General features: G+C 41.2%; 2 protein-coding genes across 2 annotated transcripts; both read right to left on the reverse strand.

The window, feature by feature from the left end:
- Nucleotides 1–2,116: 2,116 nt before the first annotated feature.
- On the reverse strand, nucleotides 2,117–2,932 carry LOC133892175 (protein ALP1-like). Its single transcript, XM_062332891.1, has one exon. It carries the CDS (start codon nucleotides 2,930–2,932, stop codon nucleotides 2,117–2,119), a length of 816 nt encoding a protein of 271 aa, XP_062188875.1.
- A 308-nt stretch (nucleotides 2,933–3,240) lies between these two features.
- Nucleotides 3,241–4,000, reverse strand: LOC133892176 (uncharacterized). The gene is made up of 2 exons (XM_062332892.1): nucleotides 3,866–4,000; nucleotides 3,241–3,786 (listed from the first exon to the last, which is right to left on the reverse strand). Exon 2 carries the CDS (start codon nucleotides 3,724–3,726, stop codon nucleotides 3,241–3,243), a length of 486 nt encoding a protein of 161 aa, XP_062188876.1. The 5' UTR covers nucleotides 3,727–3,786; nucleotides 3,866–4,000.
- Between the last annotated feature and the right edge of the window lie 19,645 nt (nucleotides 4,001–23,645).

The following is a 23,645-nucleotide window of genomic DNA, read 5'->3' on the forward strand; positions in this document are numbered from 1 at the left end:
TCTCCCTCCCGCTCCTTCAGGGAGCCCGCCCCTTCTTTTACCCCGTCGGGGTGGCCTAGCGTGTCTAGAAAGGAGGGCACGAGTTCCAAGGTGGCATAAATGGAAAGCAACCATCATGGGCTACAGCTTGACGTTACGAGGGGGTTGAAAACGCGCCCCTGTCCGGTTCTATCATCATCATCCCACTTTTCAGCGGGTGCAGCAAGGAGGGCCCACCGGGCAGCCACCGAGCAACCCCGCGTACCTACTCGGTCAGGACGAGCCTGACACAGCAGAGCGGCAAGCGATATGCCTCGAGCCCTATGATGATATCCCGAGGCGCGCCGGATGATGCGCGATGGGACCCGCCGCATTAAATGTCCCCACGCCTCCCTGCCAAGCAGTGGCAGGGACTGACAGCAGGCGTGGGGGAGTGGTTAGAAGTGACAGGCCATGCTCCCTCTTAAATGCAGCATCAGGCCTCTCACCAATTGACACCTCACCACTGAGCTCTTGTGGGGACCACCGGCAAAGGACTTCTCAGGTCCTCGGGGAACTATGAGTGCTTGGGGACTACTGTTCATAGCCCTGAGCACTCTCTCCCGGATATACCTTTCTTGGTCCTCGGGGAACTTGGGCACTCGGGGACCACTGTTCATGGCCCCAAGAGCCCTCTCCCGGAACTGTGTCTTCTCGGGTCATCGGGGAACTCGGGTACTTAGGGACCACTGTTCATGGCCCTGAGCGCCCTCTTCCGGAACTTGTACTTCTCGGGTCCTCGGGGAACTCGAGTACTCGGGGACCACTGTTCATGACCCTGAGCACCCTCTCCCGAAACTTGGTCTTCTTGGACCTCGGGAAGATAATCCCCAAGGGAGGGCACCACGTGGCACTCTGCTGTCTTGGTCTCGGGACTTAGGGACCCTTGGTTCCCATGTCACTGATAGCTACGTATATTTAGTAGGTTAGTATGCCGTTTGGATCATTTTCTGTTAGGCCGTGTTGCCTAATGGCTTGCACATTCAGTCACAGCATGGCATAGCTTGGGGTTACATGCCAAACCAGCAGGCCCAATAACTTTTTGTGTCATATCATGTCGTACTTAGGCCGTGTTTGTTTGGGCTTCTGCTTCTGGAGAAGCTTGCTTCTGGCTTATGTGCTGGAGGGGTTGCTTCTCCAGAAGCTGCTTCTGTAGAAGTAGTGACCTGTTTGGCGACCCCACTTCTGGATGCTGTGGATGATTGGCTATGAGCTGAAATGTCTCTTATGCCCCTGAATGTTTGGAGTGGATTTGTTTAGGTTTTGTAAACTGGTATTAGGATGCAATTGGCATTCGTGGATGCCTTGCTGGTGTGTGCCATGTATTTTTGAGGTTGATTACTTTGGATGGTGTATTTCTGAAATTTTATCTATCTACCACCATGGAAACCTTGGCTTTCAGAATGCACTACTGAACTAGAGCTATAAATAACACTCCACAAAAAGAACGATGGCTAAACGGACAGCTCAAGAGGCAGAAACCAAGAGACATCCAGTCAAAAGCTTCATTGTTTAACCTTATCCTCACACAAACACTCCCTGATCATAGCTCTCAAGGTGAAGAACAAAAAGAACAGCATGGTTCCTGTTTTGAGGATGACACGGATCATAACTTCTAGCCTATCCTCTCATGCTCATCAAAGCATTTGCAATATTGTCACGAAAAGTGTTCATGTCGCTCTCTTCATGTGCACTAGTGCTCTCTTCGTGTTGAGATGATGATGCTTGACTAACATTTGGAATGTAATCTTCATCTTGATCACATCTATCAAATAGATTATCTTGCAAATGGCTTTCTCGAATAAAGTTGTGAAGGGCCATGCATGCAATGATAATTTTTTATTGCTTCCACATTGGATACCTTGGCAAGTGAAGAAGTATTCTCCATTTCATCTTGAGAACACCAAATGATCTCTCTATCACATTGCGAAGGGAAGAATGCAAATGATTGAACACTTCTTTCTTACCCATAGGACCCGGGCCTTGTCGAAACTCCGCTAAATGGTACGTCTCGCTTTTGTATGGAGATAGAAAACCCTTCCGATTGGGATAGCCCGAATCAACAAGGTAATACTTTCCTAAACATATAATAACTATGTCAGCGATATGAACTAGATGATGTAAATAAATATACTTTAGAGGTAATGTTGATACCTTCAGGAGGAAATGGAAACTTATCAGCATAGTTGTTTAATGCTTCATTGAACACCCTTGTGTCATGCACAGAACCCGGCCATCCAGAAACAACAAAAGTGAATCTCATATCGAAGTCGCATACAGCTAGCACATTCTGAGTAGTATATCGATACCGTCCAACATGTGCAACCGTCTCAGCAGAAGGCACAACAACAGGAATATGAGTACCATCTATTGCTCCAATACAATCATTAAAGTGAGGTGAAAAACGAGGATCTTGAAGCCTAGAATGCACTGCAACAAAGTGAGGATCTCTTGGTTTGATAATATCCACTGCTAGATTGTTGACACAATTCAACACATATGCCAACTTTCTACTGATAGTCTCATTAGACCTCTCAAACCGATTGTCAATTTGGCTAAAAGATTGTGGAGCACCACAAGTCCATAAAAACATGGCCAAACTATCGATAGATGTCATACTTGAAGTTGATTTCAATCCATAGTTTGACACCAATGTATCATGCAAACTATCAAACACTGCTCTGGTGATCCTAAACATCTTGTAACAAGATCTAGGTTGATTCAAAGTTTTGATGACCCAATCATAACCGGTCACATCAGGTTGTCTCCTTGCTGCCTTCTTCAAGAAAGTTTGACCATAGTACATAGCAAAAACATTTGCTGCATCTAGAACCAACTTTCTCCTCTTCAATGCAATATCCAATTTTTTAGCGTAATCATCATCACTTGAACTGTCAGTGTCACTTGAACTCATCTACAAAGCAACAAATAGAATCAGATAATATATAAATTTTGAATGAATAATAAACAACCAAGTCTCATGCCACATTATTACACAAAAAAGATGAACGATTACATAATACATATATGTCGAAGTATGCATCATCACAGATAAATAGCCAAGTCTCATGCAACAACACGCATAAATAGCCAACTCTCATGTAACAACATTCATAAATAGCCAAGTCTCATGCAACAACATTCATAAATAGCCAAGTCTCATGTCACATTATTACATAAAAGTTGAATTTCAAGAAATAAAACATCAATATAAATAGGATATTATTTCTTCCTTTCTTCATAGCATCTCTTGAGCCAATTGAGCCTCCCTTCATTTGTCTCAAAAGTGAGAAATATTTCACGATTTCCAGCTTTCACAAACAGTTTTGTAGCCATGAAATGCTCATCACTCCCTTCAACTGCTCGTGCTTCTTTTGCCAAATTCATCACCTCTCTAATTGCCTGATGAGTGTAGTCACCAGTCAATGCTTTTGAGGTTACTGAGTTAGAGCTAATGACATCATCCACCATGCGTGACATGACCCTAACCATAGGATTCTTCCCCTTCTTCCTTGGGCTAATCTTCGTTGGGCTACTAGAATTTCCCTTCCGCTTCTGCTGCGTCCTAGCAGCCATCATGGGTGCAATGTCTTCCTCCATACCTTCCGCATCCTCATCATCAACATTTATGTGGCTGCCAGTGCCTTCTTCACCTGGGATGCATGCAGACAGACCGGATACATGACTCCTCTCAAACATAAACTCCATTTCTTTGAGGTTATTTGGTGGACCATAACGCAACGCCTTCTTCTCTCTCTGATTTTGTCCCTGGACAATGAAATAAAATTAGTGGCCTCATAGTATAATAAATTGCAATGTATATATACAATGCTGGGGAATATATAACCTTAGTGGCCTCTTCCCAAAATTCTTGACTTGCTGAAACTGTTCCTAATTCTGCATTCCACCCAAGCCCAGTATTGTTCAAGAGTGATTTCCAAAAAGTGTACAAGATCTTCAGGTTGTTCCAACGGTTTTTTAATTGCTTCTAAGTGTAATTCCTCCCTGTTTGAGCCAAAAACTTCTGACCCAAGCTCTGATAACCTCTTGCATTTAATCCACCAAGAGGTCTATTACCAGCATGGATCTCCTCAACAGCAAGCTTGCAAAAAATTGTGGTACTACGGGGATCCCAATCTGCTTTTGCAACATTCTTGTCCTTCTTGTCCATCTAAATTTCTCAAATTGAATTAATAGTACAAACAAATTGAACATGGAACAATCTCACTGAACATGCCATTATGCCAATGTATACATGGCATGTTCAGTATGCATATCTACTCCTTGTATATCAATACCACTATCGGCCAACTTGCCATTGACATACACCTAAAGTAGCATGTCTATTGCAAACAAATAGAAAGGAACAGGATAGCGAATCAGCATAAAAATTGAGTAATATACCTTCTTGACAAATATGTACAATTAGCTAATTAGGAAAACAACATATTGTCAGCACATAATTGAGCGATATATGTCCAATTAGCTAATTAGGAAAACAACATAGCATGAGACATTACAATTATTCATTGCAGATGACCATACAATTATCCAAAGTCTCAAATTTTGGTTCACAACATCCATTGTAGATGACCATACAAATTACTGAAAAATTAAACAAAGGTGCCATCAATCAATTGGGGACGGCAAGCTTCTGTTACCTCGTAGCAAAACCGGACTGAGGAGCTCTTGGCAGAGGAAGACCGACAGCTTGTCGGAGGGATGCCAACTTGTCAGAGGAATGGATCTCGCTGGAGGAAGGGCGCCCGCCGCAGACGAGGACCGAGGCCGTGGACCTGGAGACGCGTACCTGGCCGTCGGGCTGGAGATGAGCACCTCGCTGTGGAGCTGGAGACGAGGACCGAGGCTGTGAAGCTGGAGACGCGGACCGAGGCCATGGAGCTGGAGACGAGGACCTCACCGTGGGGCTGTAGGGTCGCGGTTTTCTCGGCGGGCTGAGAGTGCGTCGGAGGGAGGAGGCGAAACCCTAGCCGCCGCCGTCGCCTATCTTGCGGAGAGCGCCCGACTCGAGTTCGATGAGAGAGGCCGAAAAAAAAACGAACCGGCTGCCCAATATAAGCGATGGTAGAGGCGGGTAAATAACCTGGAACTTGATGGGGAGGTTCATATCTCAACCCGCAGAAGCACCCGCCGAGCTGCTTTGAGAAAATACACTGCGTGTTGGGTTTCTCTGTGCTTTTGCTTCTGCAAGTGTGGGTTCAGAAGTAGTGGTGTTTGTTTGGGCTTCTTGCTTTTGGAGGCTAGAAGCTAACTAGAAGCCCAAACAAACACAGCCTTAGTCCGTGCCAAACTATTGTGCCATGAGTCATAAAAAAGTCTGTCCCATATCCTAGCTCTACTTGCGGGTTTACGACTTTGGTTCTAGGGTTGGGGGTTCTAGGATTTCGATCCGAACCCTACACAAGTCCGAGGTGGGTAATTGTTATTTTTCAAAATCTTTTCAACAAGAGTCTAAAAAAAAACTTATGAATATATTTAAAAAAGGTTACCGATGAGAAAAACCGTGGCATGGCAAAACTGCTTTGCCACTCTACTGTGGATTGTGTGGCGACACAATGTTGACACCCAACTTATAATGGAGTAGTGCACCACTCGCTATGGCCGTATCAAAAACACTTATTTTCAAAAAATATTGTTCCGTAGGTTTGTTCTTAAAATTTTATCTAAAATGGTTTAATAAAAAAGAAAAATTCAGGGGTTGGGAGTAGATTGATTCATTTTTCTTCAATTTGATTCAGTCTTTTCTATCAATCGAATCAGTTCATATTTTTTCAAACCTCATGTTACATCAAACATTGCTACCGCAATGGAGGTTATAATGTTTATCTGCCATGCGATGGATGGCCGTTTCAACCGCAAGGCCGACCGGCATTTCGAGTTTTGTCCCTCTCTGCATGGCCCATGGCTCGGAGCCTCGGAACAGGATGAGCCCGTCAATTTGCGTACAGCACGACCTAACATAGGAGACACATCTACTCACCAATGACAAGAAAAGAAAAAGAAAAAAAAACATACCCAACCGCTGCCATCGCGGAAACAATGTCAAAAGCAGACACCAAATATTGGTCCTGTTTGACACATCAGCAGCTCCAAGATCTATATAAGATCTGAAGTTTATTAGATAAAATAAAGTAGTTTAAATATATATTTTTAGTTTAAAATAAAAAGAAGATTGTTAAATTAAATACCCTTAATCTGTCTATAGCTCTAGTTTTGAAAATGTCTAGAGCTAAAAATAACCAGTTTTAAAAATTCTTAAAACTAAAGCTCTACCAAACACACTTTTTATCGACTCCTCGCTCCCCTTGGACAATAATGATGCTACCATCCTGAACTAAAATTGCGACACCATGAGAACAATTAAAAAGAAACACCAAAGTATTAAAACTTAAGAGCTAGTAAAACAATACTCATGAGGATGGAAAACCATTTAATATTAAGAAAGATGGGACATGTCAATAAGATCAAGCGACGCATGAAGATTATATTTCACAAGGAACAAACAAATATGCAAAAGGTACCATAGTGTAATAGTAATCAGTGTAAATATGTATAATAGTAATTAGCGTGTTGTTATGTAATAGTATTTATTTGCTTAGGTTAGTAGATTGTATAATAGTATGTAGCGTGAAATTAATTAGGAAAAAACTCAGAGCACCTCAACTCAGCTCACTCAGCGTAAATAAATCTATGAATAGGTTAACAGTGCAGTGTTAATTTATAAGGAGATTTAATATTTACTCAATGTAATTTTCATGTAAATTTAAATAATATTTTAATTCAATATTTAATATTGAATATTAATTATTTCATTTTTATGTAATAATGATGATTTAATTAGCATTGTTAATTACTTACATATTTAGCATGTGTATTGTGGAAATATATTAGTAATTTTATTAGATGTACCTTTGTTTACCAAATACGATATGACTTTCTATATTTATTATGGAGAACGTCCCGCAGTTTTGTATAGGAGGCTCGTAACAATTCAGAACTGCTAGCACATAGAGAGTTCGGTTGAAGTACCTAATGACCTAATTGACCTGAAATCACATGTTATGAGCCTTTTGCGTGTAAACCTACAATCCCATATTGTTGTCCTAAAGAGCGTGCGGCTACGGGTTGTTCTAAACAGCTTGGTCGTTGTCCATACATTGTTCGAGATGAGAAGAAACAACCCATGGGCTTTGTACTCACGCAAGACATTGGAGGAGAACTTTGATAATGGGGTATACGTAAACATAGTGCCACGACTGGTGCAAGGTGATGCAGTGAGTACCGTGGAAGAATCAGAGCAGTAGGTGATGCATGAAGAGGATGAAGGGCATGTTAGGGAGGGCAGTTCCGGTAGAGATGGAGCTAGAGTGAACCATTCTGATGTAGATGCAGAATGCATGGATGATGAAACCGGTGGTAGCGGGAATGAAGAAGATGCTGACAATGAAGACCCAGTGCCACTTTTGTGGTGCTGGTTTGCTGGACTATGCCGTCGTTGAGTATAACACATTATGTAACTTGGGATACCAGAATAGGGACATCCAGGTCAGGTAACAATTTTGTAACAGGGGGGAGGTCGTCCACTTTATTAGTAACTATGCTGTAATGACCAGAAGGGTCCACAAGTGCGTCCGATCGAACCCTACAGAGTATGAGGTCAGGTGTTTCAAACACCTGATTTGTCCTTACTTCGTATGAGCAGATAAGCCTAAATATGAGAACTATTTTGTGATCAGTAGACACACCCCACATACATGCAGCGAAGAGGCTATTAGGAATGTGAGGCACGCCATTGATGCAAGGTTCATAGCCCAACTCCTCATCACCCTTGTTGGCACGAACATTTGTTTGTTGCTAAAATCCATTATGGAGGAGGTGCAAACTAAGACGGGTATGCTAATCAATTAACACACCGCATGGCGAGCGAAGCAGAAGGCGTTGAAGATGCTATTTGGAAGCTTCAAGGAGTCTTATAACTATGCGCCATGGCTACTACAGAAGATTGCCATGACGAATTCAGGGACTCAATGGGCGATGGAGGATGAGCTGATCAAGCTAGAGGATGGGTTATACAGCACCACTAACCGATACCTCATTAGGTTATTTTGGTCCTTTGGACAATGCATCAAAGCTTTCAGATATTACAGGCTGGTTCTATGCGTGGATGCCACATTTCTGAGCGGCAAGTACCATGGTACCCTTATGACAGCGATGGCAGTGGATGCAAATAATCAAATCATTCTTGTCGCGTTTGCATTGGTTGAGAGTGAGAACAATGATAGCTGGTTGTGGTTCCTCACTTTGTTGAGGACACGTGTCGTGGGCAACAGGGAATGTGTTTGCGTCATCTCTGATCGTAACAAGGGCCTTCTGCATGTGTTGGACGTGCTTCATGATAGCACAAACTACGCTATTGCATGTCCTGATATGGAGAGAAGGTAGTGCATGCGCCACTTGGGAGCGAACCTGTACACAAGGTACCTCAGCAAGTCTATTGTAAAGAGATTCAAAGGATTATGTGTGCAGAACCAGCAGACGAAGTTCAACGACATATAGAGAGAGTGAAATGAGACCACTCGCAAGATGATGACAGATCAACAAGAACAGGAGGACCATATGCAAACGCAAATGGTTGGGGGACAAACTATCGTTAGCCGTTCACGTGCTACGTTTAGCCAGTGGATAGCAGAGAAGCCGGTGGAGCATTGGACCCTAATCCATGACACTCACAATGCTAGGTTAGCACTTAAAATTTAAATTACATATTGAACCCTACCTTATGCAAATAGGCCATCTAAAATTTTATATCCCATGTTAGGTACGCCATCTTGACAACAAACATAGTGGAGGCGTTCAACAATGTCATAAAGGGAGTAAGGGGCCTCCCGTTGTGTGCCATTATTGAGCTCATATTCTATAGAACGACGGACTACTTTCAAGACTATGGTAATGCCGCTATGAATTGAAGCACGTGGTTTGCACCTAAGATGGAGGCAACCTTAACAAGAAGGAGGAACAAGGCACACTTTCATCAGACGAGGATCTACGACATGACCAACAATGACTTTGAGGTCATGTGTCACCGTAGGTATACTTCAGGGTATAGCGCAGGGGACACCGTGAAGCAATGTCAACTTGGGCCTCACGAGGCGAAGTGCACATGCAATAAGCCAAAACTGCACCATATCCCAGGCTCGCATATCTTAGCCGCTTGTAGGGACATGGGTGGCAATGACGGATCATAGTACGTAGCATCGTACTCCACGATAGATACATTGAGGAGCATATGGTTTCCAAAGATGCAGTCCTTCAACATCGGAAGCAGCTACAAAGTGATCGAGGGGCCTATGTGTGTACCTTATCCTCGAGCACGACGTATAGATCCTGGAAGTCCTAGATCAATGAGGCTGCAAGGTGACATGGATGAAGCAGATGCTATTGACGGCCTACGCAAGTGCAAACTTTGCAAACAATCTGGCCATGACAAGAGAACATGCCCGACCCAACAGTAAACTATCATGCACTATCAAACTGTAGTGTTTTAGAGTTGTTGCATTTTATTGAACCATGAAGCATGTTTTTCACCCATTTATTGAACCATGAAGCTTGTAACATATTCTAATTTGTCATTCAACTCCTTATTGAACCATGTAGCTTGAAATCATTGTCATGGCTCATACTGGTCTTCCCGAGCTTGTAACATATTCATATTTGTTATTCACCTATTTATTGTGTAGTATATTTTTTTATTCACCTATTTATTGAATCATGAAGCTTTAACATATTCATATTTGTTGTTCACCTACTTATTGAACCATGTAGCTTGAAATCATTGTCATGGCTCATGCTGGTCTTCCCGAGCTTCTTCAGCAGTGGTACAATGAGAACCATTGAGGGCAGATGATTTTCACAAGGCAGCAGGTAACACGAATATATGTGCTGTTAATTGCTAACATAATTTGCTACTAACACAGTACATGTATTGGATACCTTTTATAGTTGCTTCCGTTGCGAGCCCAGAGTGTCCACACGATTAAGGACTTAGACCCTCGATTCCACGTGCCACTCGCACGGGCAGGCTTACTACTGTTCACTCTCATGATGGCTGGAGCTCCCATGATGGTTGGTGCCAAGACACCTCTCTTGCCTATTGAGGAACCACTGCTCACAGGTCTCGTCAACCGGTGGCGTCCTGAGACGCACACATTCCACTTTCCTTTTGGAGTGATGATCGTAATATTGAGGGATGTGGCCATGCTAACCGGGCTGCCAATCAGGGGCGTCCCATTAGTAGTTTCGTGACCAGCGAAGGAACAGTGCAAGGGTTACGTGGAGGGCAGGTAATTATTTTTTATGTACTGCAGTTCAAATATCGTATAGCTATTCAAGCTTCATTGACCATCTGCATCTTGTAGGTTTGGTGTGCCATATAACAAGAAGGATGTTTGCCTCTCCATGTACTGGATTCATGTGTTACCACAGTTCGGTCCATGCCCACCGGATGCTGACGAGGCTACAGTAATACAACACTATAAGGTGTACTTGTACGTTTTGCTGGGAAGCATCATGTTCTACAACATGGTATGCGATTATGTTGTTCCCCATATTCTGACGTCACATTTATACTCGCAGGATTATGTCATCGGACCAATATTTGTAGAGAGCAAATTTTTTGCAAAGTTTTCCTTTTGAACGCACCGGATGATCCGGCGATCATCAAAGACCTCATCGGACAATTTTAACTAGAGAACATTTTTCGGCTAAAATCTTCTTGTTCTCACTGGATAGTCCAATGATACCCCTGAATATCCACCAGACCATTTCTTCGAGAGAGCAAGTTTTCGGCGCAAATTGACCTTTTACACACCGGATAGTCCAACGTTTTCATCGGATCATTCGCTAGACTATTTTAACAGAGAGCATGATTTTCTGCACCAAATTCTCATCCTAGTCACCTGATAGTCCAGCGTTCAATGAGCCCCTCACTGTATGTCTTCTGGCTGAAATCAAACTACAAGCACCGGATAGTCCGGTGATGACATGTCATTGATCACCAGACTATCCGGTGTACACAAAAAAATCTGGCGGTGCCATTTCTTGACATCAACACATGCCCCCCTATTTTTTTGGTAAAACTTGCGCACCGAAAAAATATTTTTACACAGGATAATCATGAATACGTCATCTTCTATTCCAAGTTAAGACTTAGGGAGATACAAACAACATGTCGGCCATATGTGCATGTTCTAAGGGCGATGACATTCACACTGGCCGTGCACAATGATATATTTTAGGACGATAGTAAATTACATCGGCCATGTATAGTTACCTTCTCAAGCATCTTGCCAAACGCTTGGATAATATTTCTTCAAGTATTTCCCATTGATAGTGCGAGGCATCTTGTCTCCTTGTACATATTGCAACATGTATGAATTCCCAAGCACAATTCCTACAAGTTTAAAAGAACCTTCCCAACTAGGAGACCACTTCCCAAATTTATCATCTTTAGACCCAATAGGTAAATTCTTCTTCCAAACTAAATCCCCCTCCTATTTGAAACAATTTTGCCTTTACTTTCTTATTATAGGCTTTAGCTACTCTCAACTTATCCTTTTCAATTTCTCTCAAAGCTTTGAGCCTTTCATCATTGAGGTTATCTACTCTATCTATCATTGCATTATAATAATCAATGGCTGACAAGTTAATTTTGTCGTACCACTCTTAATGTGCCAAGATTTACCTCAACGGGCAAAACAATCTCTTGTCCATACACTAACTCATAAGGAGTAACCTTAGTAGCACTATGCCTAGATATACGATGAGTCCACAATGCTTCACTCAAAACCTCATGCCACCTTTTTGGATGTTCTTCTATATTCTTCTTTGTAAGCTTAATCAAAATTTTATTGCTAGACTCGGCTTGTCCATTAGCCCGAGCATAATATGGTGGGGAATTGAGAAGCTTAATTCTAAGTGACTCGGCAAACTCACGCACTTGATGAGAAATAAAAGAAGAACCTTCATCTGTAGTTAAGTTTGCGGAATACCAAATCTATGAATAATATGTTTCAAATTAAACTTGATTACCTCTTTGTGTGTCATGTTCTTCAAGGGAACGGCCTCGGTCCACTTTTGACATGTTTCACATCCTTTGTAATATCTATAGAAATCATCAAACATAGTCGGCCAATAAAATCCAGCTCTCCTTAACAACCACACCATTTTGTGAGCCGATTGATGTGTTCCACAAATACCTTCATGTACTTCACCCATAGTAATTTTTCTTTGCTCTGAATCTAGAAATTTTAGAAGCAACCCATCTATGAATCGGCGATATAATTCACCATCCAACATCACATATTTTAAAGCTTGTTACCTAGTCTTTCTATGTACTGATGGAACAAGATTTTCTAAATATTCGATCATCGGCTTTCTCCAATCACTAGACATATGCAAATCTGATTTTTTGAGCAAAACCGAACCTTCTTCCTGTTGTTCAGCCAAAAGAACACTAGAACAAGCTAACAACGGTTTTTCTAACACAAAGAACATCCCTCTATTCACTCGATAACTAGATGCTTGCTGCGCTAAATCATTTGACCTCATATTCTCTTCTCTAGATATGTGAACGATGGTGAAATCATCAAAACTTGCTATGATATCTAAGTATCTATCTAAATAGCTATTTAATGACCCATCAGAGCATTGATAAACTCTAGAAACTTGCTGCACCACTAATAATGAATCACCAAACACTTCTACATGTGTCACGCCCATGGACTTTAAAAATTGCAAACCTAACAAAGTTGCTTTGTACTTGGCTTGATTGTTGGTACAAAAGTATTCTATGCAAATTGATGTTTAAAAAATAACACCTCTAGAGGAAATTAAAACATTGCCAACACCTTGACCTTCACTACAAGCCGAGCCATCAAAGTATAATTTCCATGGACACACACTAATCAAACTAACCAATGCATCACTGTCACTAGGATGATCAACAATAAAATCAGCAACGATTTGGCTTTTCATAGATCTTAACAGTTCATAAGCCAAATCATATTCAATTAAAGCATAGGCTCACTTTCTGATTCTACGACTCAAAATCAGATTTTGCAACATGTACTTAATAACATCGGTTTGGCGTGCAACTAGACAAGTACTAGAAACCAAATAATATCTCAACTTGGTGCATGCATAGTATAAAGGTGAACATAATTTTTCAATAAACGCATACCTTGTTTCCACATCCAAGAGACACCGGCTCAAATAAGTGATCGCATATTCTTTCCCTTTGCTTTCTTGTGTAAGAACAACACCTATTACCGTCTCTTGTGCAGCAACATATAGCTGAAACAGAATCCCGGCTTTGGGCGCCATACACAGGAGGTGATGACAAATATTTTTTGATGTCATCAAAAGCTCGTTGTTGTTCTGCCCCCAAGTAAAACCGGCTTCTTTCTTTAACCGAAGTATGGGAGTAAAAGCACTAATCTTGCCGGATAAGTTAGATATAAAATGCCTCAAATAATTGACCTTTCCCAGCAATTTTTGGACCTCTCTCTTTGATTGTGGCGCTCCCAACTTATCTATAGCTACTATTTTGTTAGGATCTATCTCTATGCCCCTTTCATGTATTATAAAACCTAAGAATTTGTCCACCGATACACCAAAAGCACACTTAAGTGGGTTCATCTTTAAACCATACCAACGCATTCTTTCAAAAGCTAGACGCAAATCGGCTAAATGACTATCCATAGCATCCGGTTTGATAACAATATCATCGATATAAATCTCCAAGATTACACCAAGCAAATCATGAAAGATCAAATTCATAGCTCTTTGATAAGTAGCATTGGCATTCTTTAAACCAAATGTCATAACAACACATTCAAATAAACCAACAAAACCTGGGAAACGGAAACCTATTTTAGACATATCTTCTTCGGCCATGAAAATTTGATTATAACCCGCATTACTATCCAAAAAACTAATAACTCTATGACTCGAAGCATCATTAATCAACGTACCGGCGATAGGCATGTATTCATCTTTAGAAGTAGCTTTATTTAGATCCATAAAATCAATGCATACTCTCAATTTATCACTATTTTTCTTCTCAACCGGGACAATATTAAATATCCATTCAGCATATCTTCAAGGACAAATAAACCCCACAACGAGCAACCGGCTTATTTCTTCTTTGATTCTCCCATACATGTTAGGATTAAAATTTCTAGACGGTTGTTTGTGAGGTCTAAAACCCGACTTTATAGGAAGCTGATGTTCTACAAGCTCACGGCTAAGTCCCGGCATCTCATGATACTCCCAAGCGAAACAATCGATATATTCTTTGAGTAATGCAATCATTTCGCCTTTCTGAACATCATGTATATTTTTATTCACAAATGTCGGCTTAGGAACAGTACCATCTCCTATATCTACCTTTTCTAATGGATCAGTCGACGAAAAACCTTGTCCAAGTTTTTCTATCTGATCAAAATCATCAATAGTCTCATAAATATCGTACTTTTTAGACTGATATTGCTCCACACGCTATTGCGACCATTCTAAATTACTTTGTTTATTCATTTATAACATTACATTGCTAAGCTGAGATGAAGAAATCGGCTGTACGGATACGTGTACAAAACCATCTCTAGTAACACTAAGAAAATCATACTCCGGAAGGTCTTGAACGAAGAGACACTGTACATTCCCATGTTGCCAATCTACCGAAGCATCAGCCAAAGCAACAAAAGCCGATGTATCCGCATGTACAACCTCAATTTCATCGTCTACCCATTGAATCAATAATTGGTGCAAGCTAGAAAGTACAAAATGATTTGCATGAATCTAATCACGGCCTAATAAAATGTTGTAGTTACCTTGCACATCGGCGATGAAGAAGGCCGTAGGAACTGTCTTGCTCCCAATAGTGAGCTCCATGGAAATTATGCCTTTTGCCTTTGTAGGCTCGCCAGTGAAGCCATTAAGCACCAAGTTTGTCTTTATGAGCTCTTTGTCTTGTTTTTCTAGCTTCTTGAAAACTGAATATGGCATTAGATTCACAATGGCTCCACCATCCACTAGCATTCTCAAAATTGACCTTCCATCAATATGCCCCTTGACATACAATGGTCTCAAATGTGGGCTCGATTCTTTGAACTTTTCAAATATAGCTTCCTTCGAACCAAGATTTAGTTGAGCAACCTCCTCATAACAGCCTGAAACTCCGAAGGTAAAACAAAAACCATATTGATATCCATATTATCATGCGGCAGAATGCCATCTCTAAGAATTGGAATCTCCTAGCATATCATCTTCATCATCACTAGACGTCACAATAGGCTCTATGACTTGCTTTACTCTCCATTCTTGCCGAATAGGCACCATTGGCTTGATTTCATTGAATACTTGATCTCTCCTTTTCAGCTTGTGCTTCTCCCAACTCTTGCTTGTGTAACCTTTGTAGTCTCCTCTTTTGGGAATGTGAGAGACCCCGAGGACACCACAGTGGCTATGGCTTAGTCCCGGGTAGCAAGGACTTCTCCTTTTCAACCTTCAGATCGTCTAAACTAGCGATCGGCTTTGAACCAGAAGTGGCTTCTTGAACATTTGGCGCCATGGGCCATTGTAATGCTGTAGGTGGTACCCCCTTAAGCTCAAGATCAGTACCAACTACACCTACAACTTCCCCTTTGTTGCTGCCACTTGATCTGTCATTAGCCGATTGCTTTTGCACTTTGCTTTCATCAACAACCAGCTGTTTTCTTTCGGTTCCAGATCTGATTTGTAATTAGAAACACTCGTGTTCTTCACACGATAGACCTTCTTAACATGTCTCCTATCCCTTCTATCATTTGACTGATTTTTGGGATCAAAACGGTCTTGTCTAGGATGAGATAGTCTGTCGAATGCCGAAGGTAGTGGTGCTGTCCACCCTAGGTGAAATAGTGCAAATGGCATAGAAGGTGGTGCCCAAGGTGCACACCAACCCCACGGCGAACATGGAGGACAAACCATCGGAGGAGACCCCCACATCATAGGCATTGGCGGCCCGAAAGGAGGGAACGAAGCTGCTGCAATATTATCCTCCCATTGCCTCCTCCTCCCTTCAAACTCACGCTTCGGAGGTGATCTTGGACGTTTAAGAGCATCGGGCTAGCTGCCCCTTTTTTGGCCAGCCTTGCCACTCTCATACTTAGCCAAAAGTGTATGAAATGTAAGTTTTGTCTTCTTATGCTTATTAATATCTTTGTTCTTATCTTAATTCAATTTCCAACGGCCAATTTCTAGACTTTTAGGTTTGATCATCTTTGGCCTTACATTATTATCACCAATGATCACACTCTTGCCTTTAGTCGATTCGGCTTGAGACGACCGAACCAAGACCTTCTTCCCTTCAAATTTCATCATGTTGATGGGGAATGGATCATTATCTAGCTTCATCTTAGAATTTTTCAGCAAACTTCAATCGTCCTTCATTAATGGCCGATTGAATCTGTCGATGGAAAATATTGCAATCATTAGTAGCGTGAGAATATTAATTATGCCATTTACAATATGCATGTTTTTTAATCTCCTCAAATGATGGAATAACATGATTAGGAGACAAACTAATTTGCTTTCCTTGTAACAAGAGATCAAATTTCCTATCACATTAAGTGACATCGAATGTGAATTTCATCTCTTCTTGCCGATTCTTTTGTGGAGTCGGCTTCAATGCAGAGCACAAGAATGGCTTAGATTTGGACTTCCATGTCCATTCGGCAACACACATCTATGCTATCATAATCTAACGAATCGTCCTCATATTCAACTACATCAACACCCGGATGATCCACCTTGTGTTTTTCACTAAACTGTTGAACCTTTCTATGTTCTTTGGCACGGCTTTCCTGAGCTAGAGCCCGCTACAAAACTTTGTTCACATCTGAAAATTCTTGCACTTCTAACCTCTCTTTAATGTGTGCATGCAACCTGGCAAAAGCTAACTCAGCTAGATCTCTATCGGAGAGCGAAAAATTGAAACATTGATTTTTAGTATCTCTAAATCTTCTAATGTATTCAAAAACAAACTCATTATACTTTTGTGTAACTGATGTCAAATGAATTAACCTCAACTCCGTGTCTACAGTATAAAATTATTCATGAAACTTTTGCTCAAGTGGCGCCCATGTGCAAATAGAATTAGGTGCAAGCGAAGTAAACCAAGTAAATGCATTGCCGGAAAGTGATAAAGGAAAAAAACACAAACGACAAGCATCTCTACTACTGGCTTCACAAAATTGTGCAAGAAATTGCCCTATGTGTTCTATTGTGGTTCTACTATCATCCCCATTAAACTTAACAAAATCAGGAACCTTAAACCCATGGGGATATGGAATTGTATCATAATTATCAAGATATGGCTTTTGATGAACACGTGCCCTCCCTTTAGGTTCTACCCCAAAGTGCTCCTTCAAAAGATTAGCCATCTCCTCTCTAATGCTCTCACATCTCATAGGTTGTTCGGCCATGGGCCGAATAGGATTTGCACTACTTTGTCGAATGCTTTGCGGAGGCACTACGGATTGCGCATGTGTAGTATTTGGTGGAGACACATTGAAGTAAGTATCTGGTAATGGACCATAAGGGATGCCGGTACCTTGTCGAGGTATGGGAGGTGTGCTATACGCCATGGTATTGTATGGACCTAGCAGCATGCTTGCTGAAATTTCAGTAGCTCGGTTATTAGTTATGTGTGGAACCGAACTAGTTATGCTAGATGAAGTGCTTGGAACCGGAAAAACCAATGATGAAACCTCCGGTTTACTAGTATAATATGTATTAAATGGAGATGTCGCCGCATTAGCCAAACCCACATTGTTCTAGCTTTGAATTTGTCGCATCGGCATGTTTTGTTGCATAGGTATGGGTGTCATAGACTGTGCCAATGAACTAAACAGGACATGCTGAAATTTGCCATAGTTATTAGGATTCAAAGTGCTAGCATCACATGACAAAGGCTGTTTCAATGTGTCCTTAATGCTTTGTTTGTTGTCCTTAATGCTTTGCACATCGACAGCTATAGAATCGCAGCATCTATTAAGTGATTGATCTAAACCCTGAGCTAAAGCATCAATTTTATTACTCACTGCAGCTCCTAAGGACTGATCGACTGTATGCACAATGTATTCTTGCAAAGCATGGGGAACATCACTTACATTGGGCTTTACCTGAACTTGGTCGAGGGGCTGTGGAGAGTCTTCTTTCTTGAACACGCCTTGCTGAGTCTTCACATAGCACGAAAGGAGCTGTTGCTGATCTCGTTCCACATCGGTGTCGAGCGCCAAATGCGCCTCTTCTGGCAATTGGACGCCGTTATGATGTTGTCATTGTCGATTTCCAAAGTAGACATGGCTAGGGTTTCAGAATTCAGCCAAGAGGTAGCCAAAAAATCTTGTTCCCCAGCGGAGTCGCCAATTTGTGTTGGCGTGGAATTGGGCAACACCTCGCCAACATGGGTAAGTCAAGGATACTTGTCACTTTTCGCAACGACACGTAACCTGTTTACAAGCAAACAAGCAAAGGTTTCGGCCAGCAACCTTGGGGATCGCCGCTCGGATGATTTACAAGTAAATCGATAAAGAACTACCACGCGAACCACAGGGATTCGAAGTAGCAGCAAAGAACTAACCCTCAATTGCAGGAAAGTAAAGGCAAAACAAAAGGAAGATGCAATAGATGCGATTGCCTGATGGATATACAATCGGCCTCCACCCTTCGACTATTTATAAGGGGGGCTACGGTCTTGACCCTAGAAAATCAAAGTAGGACTCTATACCAACCCTGTTCGGTCAAAATTGTGAAAGAGAACCGAACAAATCCACAAATCCACTTCGATTCAGTTTCGGACTGAACACCGGATGGTCTGGTGAGAACAAACTCTAGAACACTGGACCATCTAGCGAGTTCACTTGGCCGAAACTCTAAGACTCGGTCTTACACACACCGGATATTCCGAGGTCACCGGACCAATATTTGCAGAGAGCAAATTGTTTACAAAGTTTTCCTTTTGAACGCACCGGATGATCCGGCGATCATCAAAGACCTCACCGGACAATTTTCAGCAGAGAACATTTTTTCGGCTAATAACCTTCTTCTTCTCGCCGGATAGTCCGGTGATACCCCGGAATCTCCACCGAACCATTTCTTCCAAAGAGCAAGTTTTCGGCGTAAATTGACCTTCTAAACACGGGATAGTCCGGTGTTTTTATCAGATCATTCGCCGGACTATTTTATACAGAGAGCATGATTTGCTGCACCAAATTGTCATCCAACTCACCGGATAGTCCGGGGTTCAATGACCCCTCACCGGACTATTTTTTCCAGAAAGTATGTCTTCTGGCTGAAATCGAACTACATGCACCGGATAGTCCGGCAATGATACGGCATTGATTATCGAACTATTCGGTGTATACAAAAAATCTGGTCATGCCATTTTTTGCCATCAATACATGCCCTCCTATTGTTTGGTAAAGCTTACGCACCAAAAAATATTTTTACAAAGGATAATCATGAATACCTCATCTTCTACTCCAAGTTAAGACTTATGGTGATACAAACAACATGTCGGCCATATGTGCATGTTCTAAGGGCGATGACATTCACACTGGCCGTGCACAATGATATATTTTAGGACGATAGTAAATTACATCGGCCATGTATAGTTACCTTCTCAAGCATCTTGCCAAACGCTTGGATAATATTTCTTCAAGTATTTCCCATTGATAGTGTGAGGCATCTTGTCTCCTTGTACACATTGCAACATGTATGAATTCCCAAGCACAATTCCTACAAGTTTAAAAGAACCTTCCCAACTAGGAGACCACTTCCCAAATTTATCATCTTTAGACCCAATAGGAAAAATCTTCTTCCAAACTAAATCCCCCTCCTATTTGAAACAATTTTGCCTTTACTTTCTTATTATAGGCTTTAGCTACTCTCAACTTATCCTTTTCAATTTCTCTCAAAGCTTTGAGCCTTTCATCATTGAGGTTATCTACTCTATCTATCATTGCATTATAATAATCAATGGCTGACAAGTTAATTTTGTCGTACCACTCTTAATGTGCCAAGATTTACCTCAACGGGCAAAACAATCTCTTGTCCATACACTAACTCATAAGGAGTAACCTTAGTAGCACTATGCCTAGATATACGATGAGTCCACAATGCTTCACTCAAAACCTCATGCCACCTTTTTGGATGTTCTTCTATATTCTTCTTTGTAAGCTTAATCAAAATTTTATTGCTAGACTCGGCTTGTCCATTAGCCCGAGCATAATATGGTGGGGAATTGAGAAGCTTAATTCTAAGTGACTCGGCAAACTCACGCACTTGATGAGAAATAAAAGAAGAACCTTCATATGTAGTTAAAGTTTGCGGAATACCAAATCTACGAATAATATGTTTCAAATTAAACTTGATTACCTCTTTGTGTGTCATGTTCTTCAAGGGAACGGCCTCGGTCCACTTTGTGAAGTAATCCGTAGCAACCAAAATAAAGCGATGACCTTTGGAAGATGAAGGATGAATTTGGCCGATGAAATCCAAAGCCCATCCTCGGAACGGCTATGGTTTGATGATAGGATTCAACATAGAAGCAGGAGCTAACTGTATATCACCAAACTTTTGACATGTTTCACATCCTTTGTAATATCTAGAGCAATCATCAAACATAGTCGGCCAATAAAATCCAACTCTCCTTAACAACCACACCATTTTGTGAGCCGATTGATGTGTTCCACAAATACCTTCATGTACTTCACCCATAGTAATTTTACTTTGCTCCAAACCTAGACATTTTAGAAGCAACCCATCTGTGGTTCGGTGATATAATTCACCATCCAACATCACATATTTTAAAGCTTCTCGCCTAATCTTTCTATCTACCGATGAACTAGGATTTCCTAAATATTTGATCATCTACTTTCTCAAATCACTAGACATATACAAATCTAATTTTTTGAGAAAAACCGAACCTTCTTCCTATTGTTCGGCCAAAAGAACACTAGCACAAGCTAACAATGGTTTTTCTAACATAAAGAACATCCCTCTATTCACTTGATAACCAGATGCTTGCTGCGCTAAATCATTTACCCTCATATTCTCTTCTCTAGATATGTGGCGATGGTGAAATTATTAAAACTTTCTATGATATCTAAGCATCTATATAAAATAGCAATTTAATGACCCATCAAAGCATTGATAAACTCTAGAAACTTGTTGCATCACTAATAATAAATCACCAAACACTTCTACATGTGTCATGCCCATGCACTTTAAAATTTGCAAACCTAACAAACGAGCTTCGTACTCGGCTTGATTGTTGGTACAAAAGTATTCTAAGCGAACCGATGTTTCAAAAATAACACCTCCAGGGGAAATTAAAACCATGCCAACACCTTGACCTTCTCTACAAGCCGAGCCATCAAAGTATAATTTCCATGGAAACACACTAATCAAACTAACCAATGCATCACTATCAATATGATGATCAACAATAAAATCAGCAACGATTTGGTAGCAGGAAAGTAAAGGAAAAACGAAATGTAGCAGCGAAGAACTAACCCTAAATTGCAGGAAAGTAAAGGTAAAATGAAAAGTAGATGTAGTAGATGCGATTGACTGATGGATGTGAAATCGGCCTCCACCCCTCCACTATTTATAAGGGGGGTATGGTCTTGACCTTAGGGAATCAAAGTAGGACTCTATTCCAACCTTAAACATGCCCTGTTCGGCCAAAATCATGAAAGAGATCCAAACAAATCCACGAATCCACTTTGATTCGGTTTCAGACTGAACATCGGATGGTCTGGTGAGAACAAACTCTAGAACACTGGACCATCCACGAGTTCACTCGGCTGAAACTTTAAGACTCGGTCTTACACACACCTGATATTCCGACGTCACATTTATAGTCACCGGATTATGTCACTGGACCAATATTTGCAGAGAGCAAATTTTTGGCAAAGTTTTCCTTTTGAATGCACTGGATGATCCGGCGACCATCAAAGACCTCAGCAGAAAATTTTCACTAGAGAACATTTTTTTGGATCAAAACCTTCTTCTTCTCACCGAATAGTCCAGTGATACCCTGGAATCTCCATCGAACCATTTCTTTCGGCGTTTTACCTTCTACACACCGGATATTCCGGCGTTTTCATCAGACCATTCGCCAGATTATTTTATACAGGGAGCATGATTTGCTGCACCAAATTCTCATCCCACTCACCGGATAGTCCGGTGAACCCCTCAGTGGACTATTTTTTCCAGAAAGTATGTCTTTTGGCCGAAATCTAACTACAAGCACTGGATAGTACGATGATGACATGACATTGATCACCGGACTTCCAGTGTCTACAAAAAATCTGGTCGTGCCATTTTTTGCCATCAATAACTTGCAAATTTGAAAATTAGGGTGTTACAAACCTTCCCCCCTTGGAATGAATCTCGCCCTCGAGATTCAGACGGAATGGAGAAAAGATGAGGAAACTTTGACTTCATATCTTCTTCTCTTTCCCATGTTGCTTCATCCTCCGAGTGGTGACTCCACTGGACTTTGCACAATGGTATCACTTTGGTTCTGGTAATCCTTTCTGATCTTTCAATGATCTTCACAGGATACTCTGTATAGGAGAGATCTTCTTAAATATCCAACTCTTTCATTGGCAACTGTTCTTAGGGCACTCGAAGACATTTCTTCAACTAAGACACATGAAGACATCATGCACATATGTCAGCTGAGGCGGTAACTCCAACTAATAGGCTACTTCTCCTCTTTTACCCAGTATCGTGAAAGGTCCAATGAATATTGGTGATGACTTTCCTTAAATCTAGGAAGACCTCTTATGGCCAAAAGCTTGAGATAACGAAATCCCTAATTTTAAAAACCAATTCTCTACGTCTGTTATTAGCATAACTTTTTTGCCTCAATTGTGCAATCCTTAGATTCTCTCGAATTATCTGAACTTGCTTTTCTGTATTTCGTAGAACTTTTGGACCAAAAACTTGACTTTCTCCGGTCTCATTCTAGAACAGCGATATTCTATGCTTTCTTCCATATAGGGCTTCAAATGGAGACATTTGGAGACTTGCCTGATAATTGTTGTTATACGAGAACTCTGCATATGGCAAACTCTTATCCCAACTTTTACCATACTTCAGAGCACAAGCTCTTAACATATCCTCGAGTATCTGATTTACTCTCTCAGTCTAACCATCTGTTTGAGGATGATAGGCAGAACTAAAATTCAGCTTCGTGTCCATAGACTCGTGTAGCTTCTGCCAAAACTTAGAAGTAAATTGAGTTCCTCTATCCGGAACAATCATCTTCGGTACTCCGTGCAAACATACTATTCTTGACATATACATCTCTGCTAATCTGGCTCCACTATATTTAGTCTTAACCAGGATAAAATGAGAAACTTTAGTCAAATGATCAACTATAACCCCTATAGAATCATACCCTCCTTGTGTGCTGGCTAATCCGATAGTGAAATCCATACCGATTTCCTCCCATTTCCACTCAGGTACCTTCAAGGGCTATAGCAATACTG

Source organism: Phragmites australis, chromosome 15, assembly GCF_958298935.1.
Source record: "Phragmites australis chromosome 15, lpPhrAust1.1, whole genome shotgun sequence".
Classification (NCBI taxonomy): domain Eukaryota; kingdom Viridiplantae; phylum Streptophyta; class Magnoliopsida; order Poales; family Poaceae; genus Phragmites; species Phragmites australis.

Excerpts from the sequence above, each read along its gene's own strand:
- LOC133892175 (XM_062332891.1), bottom strand. The coding sequence starts at position 2,932 with ATGAGTTCAAGTGACACTGACAGTTCAAGTGATGATGATTACGCTAAA.
- LOC133892176 (XM_062332892.1), bottom strand. The coding sequence starts at position 3,726 with ATGGAGTTTATGTTTGAGAGGAGTCATGTATCCGGTCTGTCTGCATGC.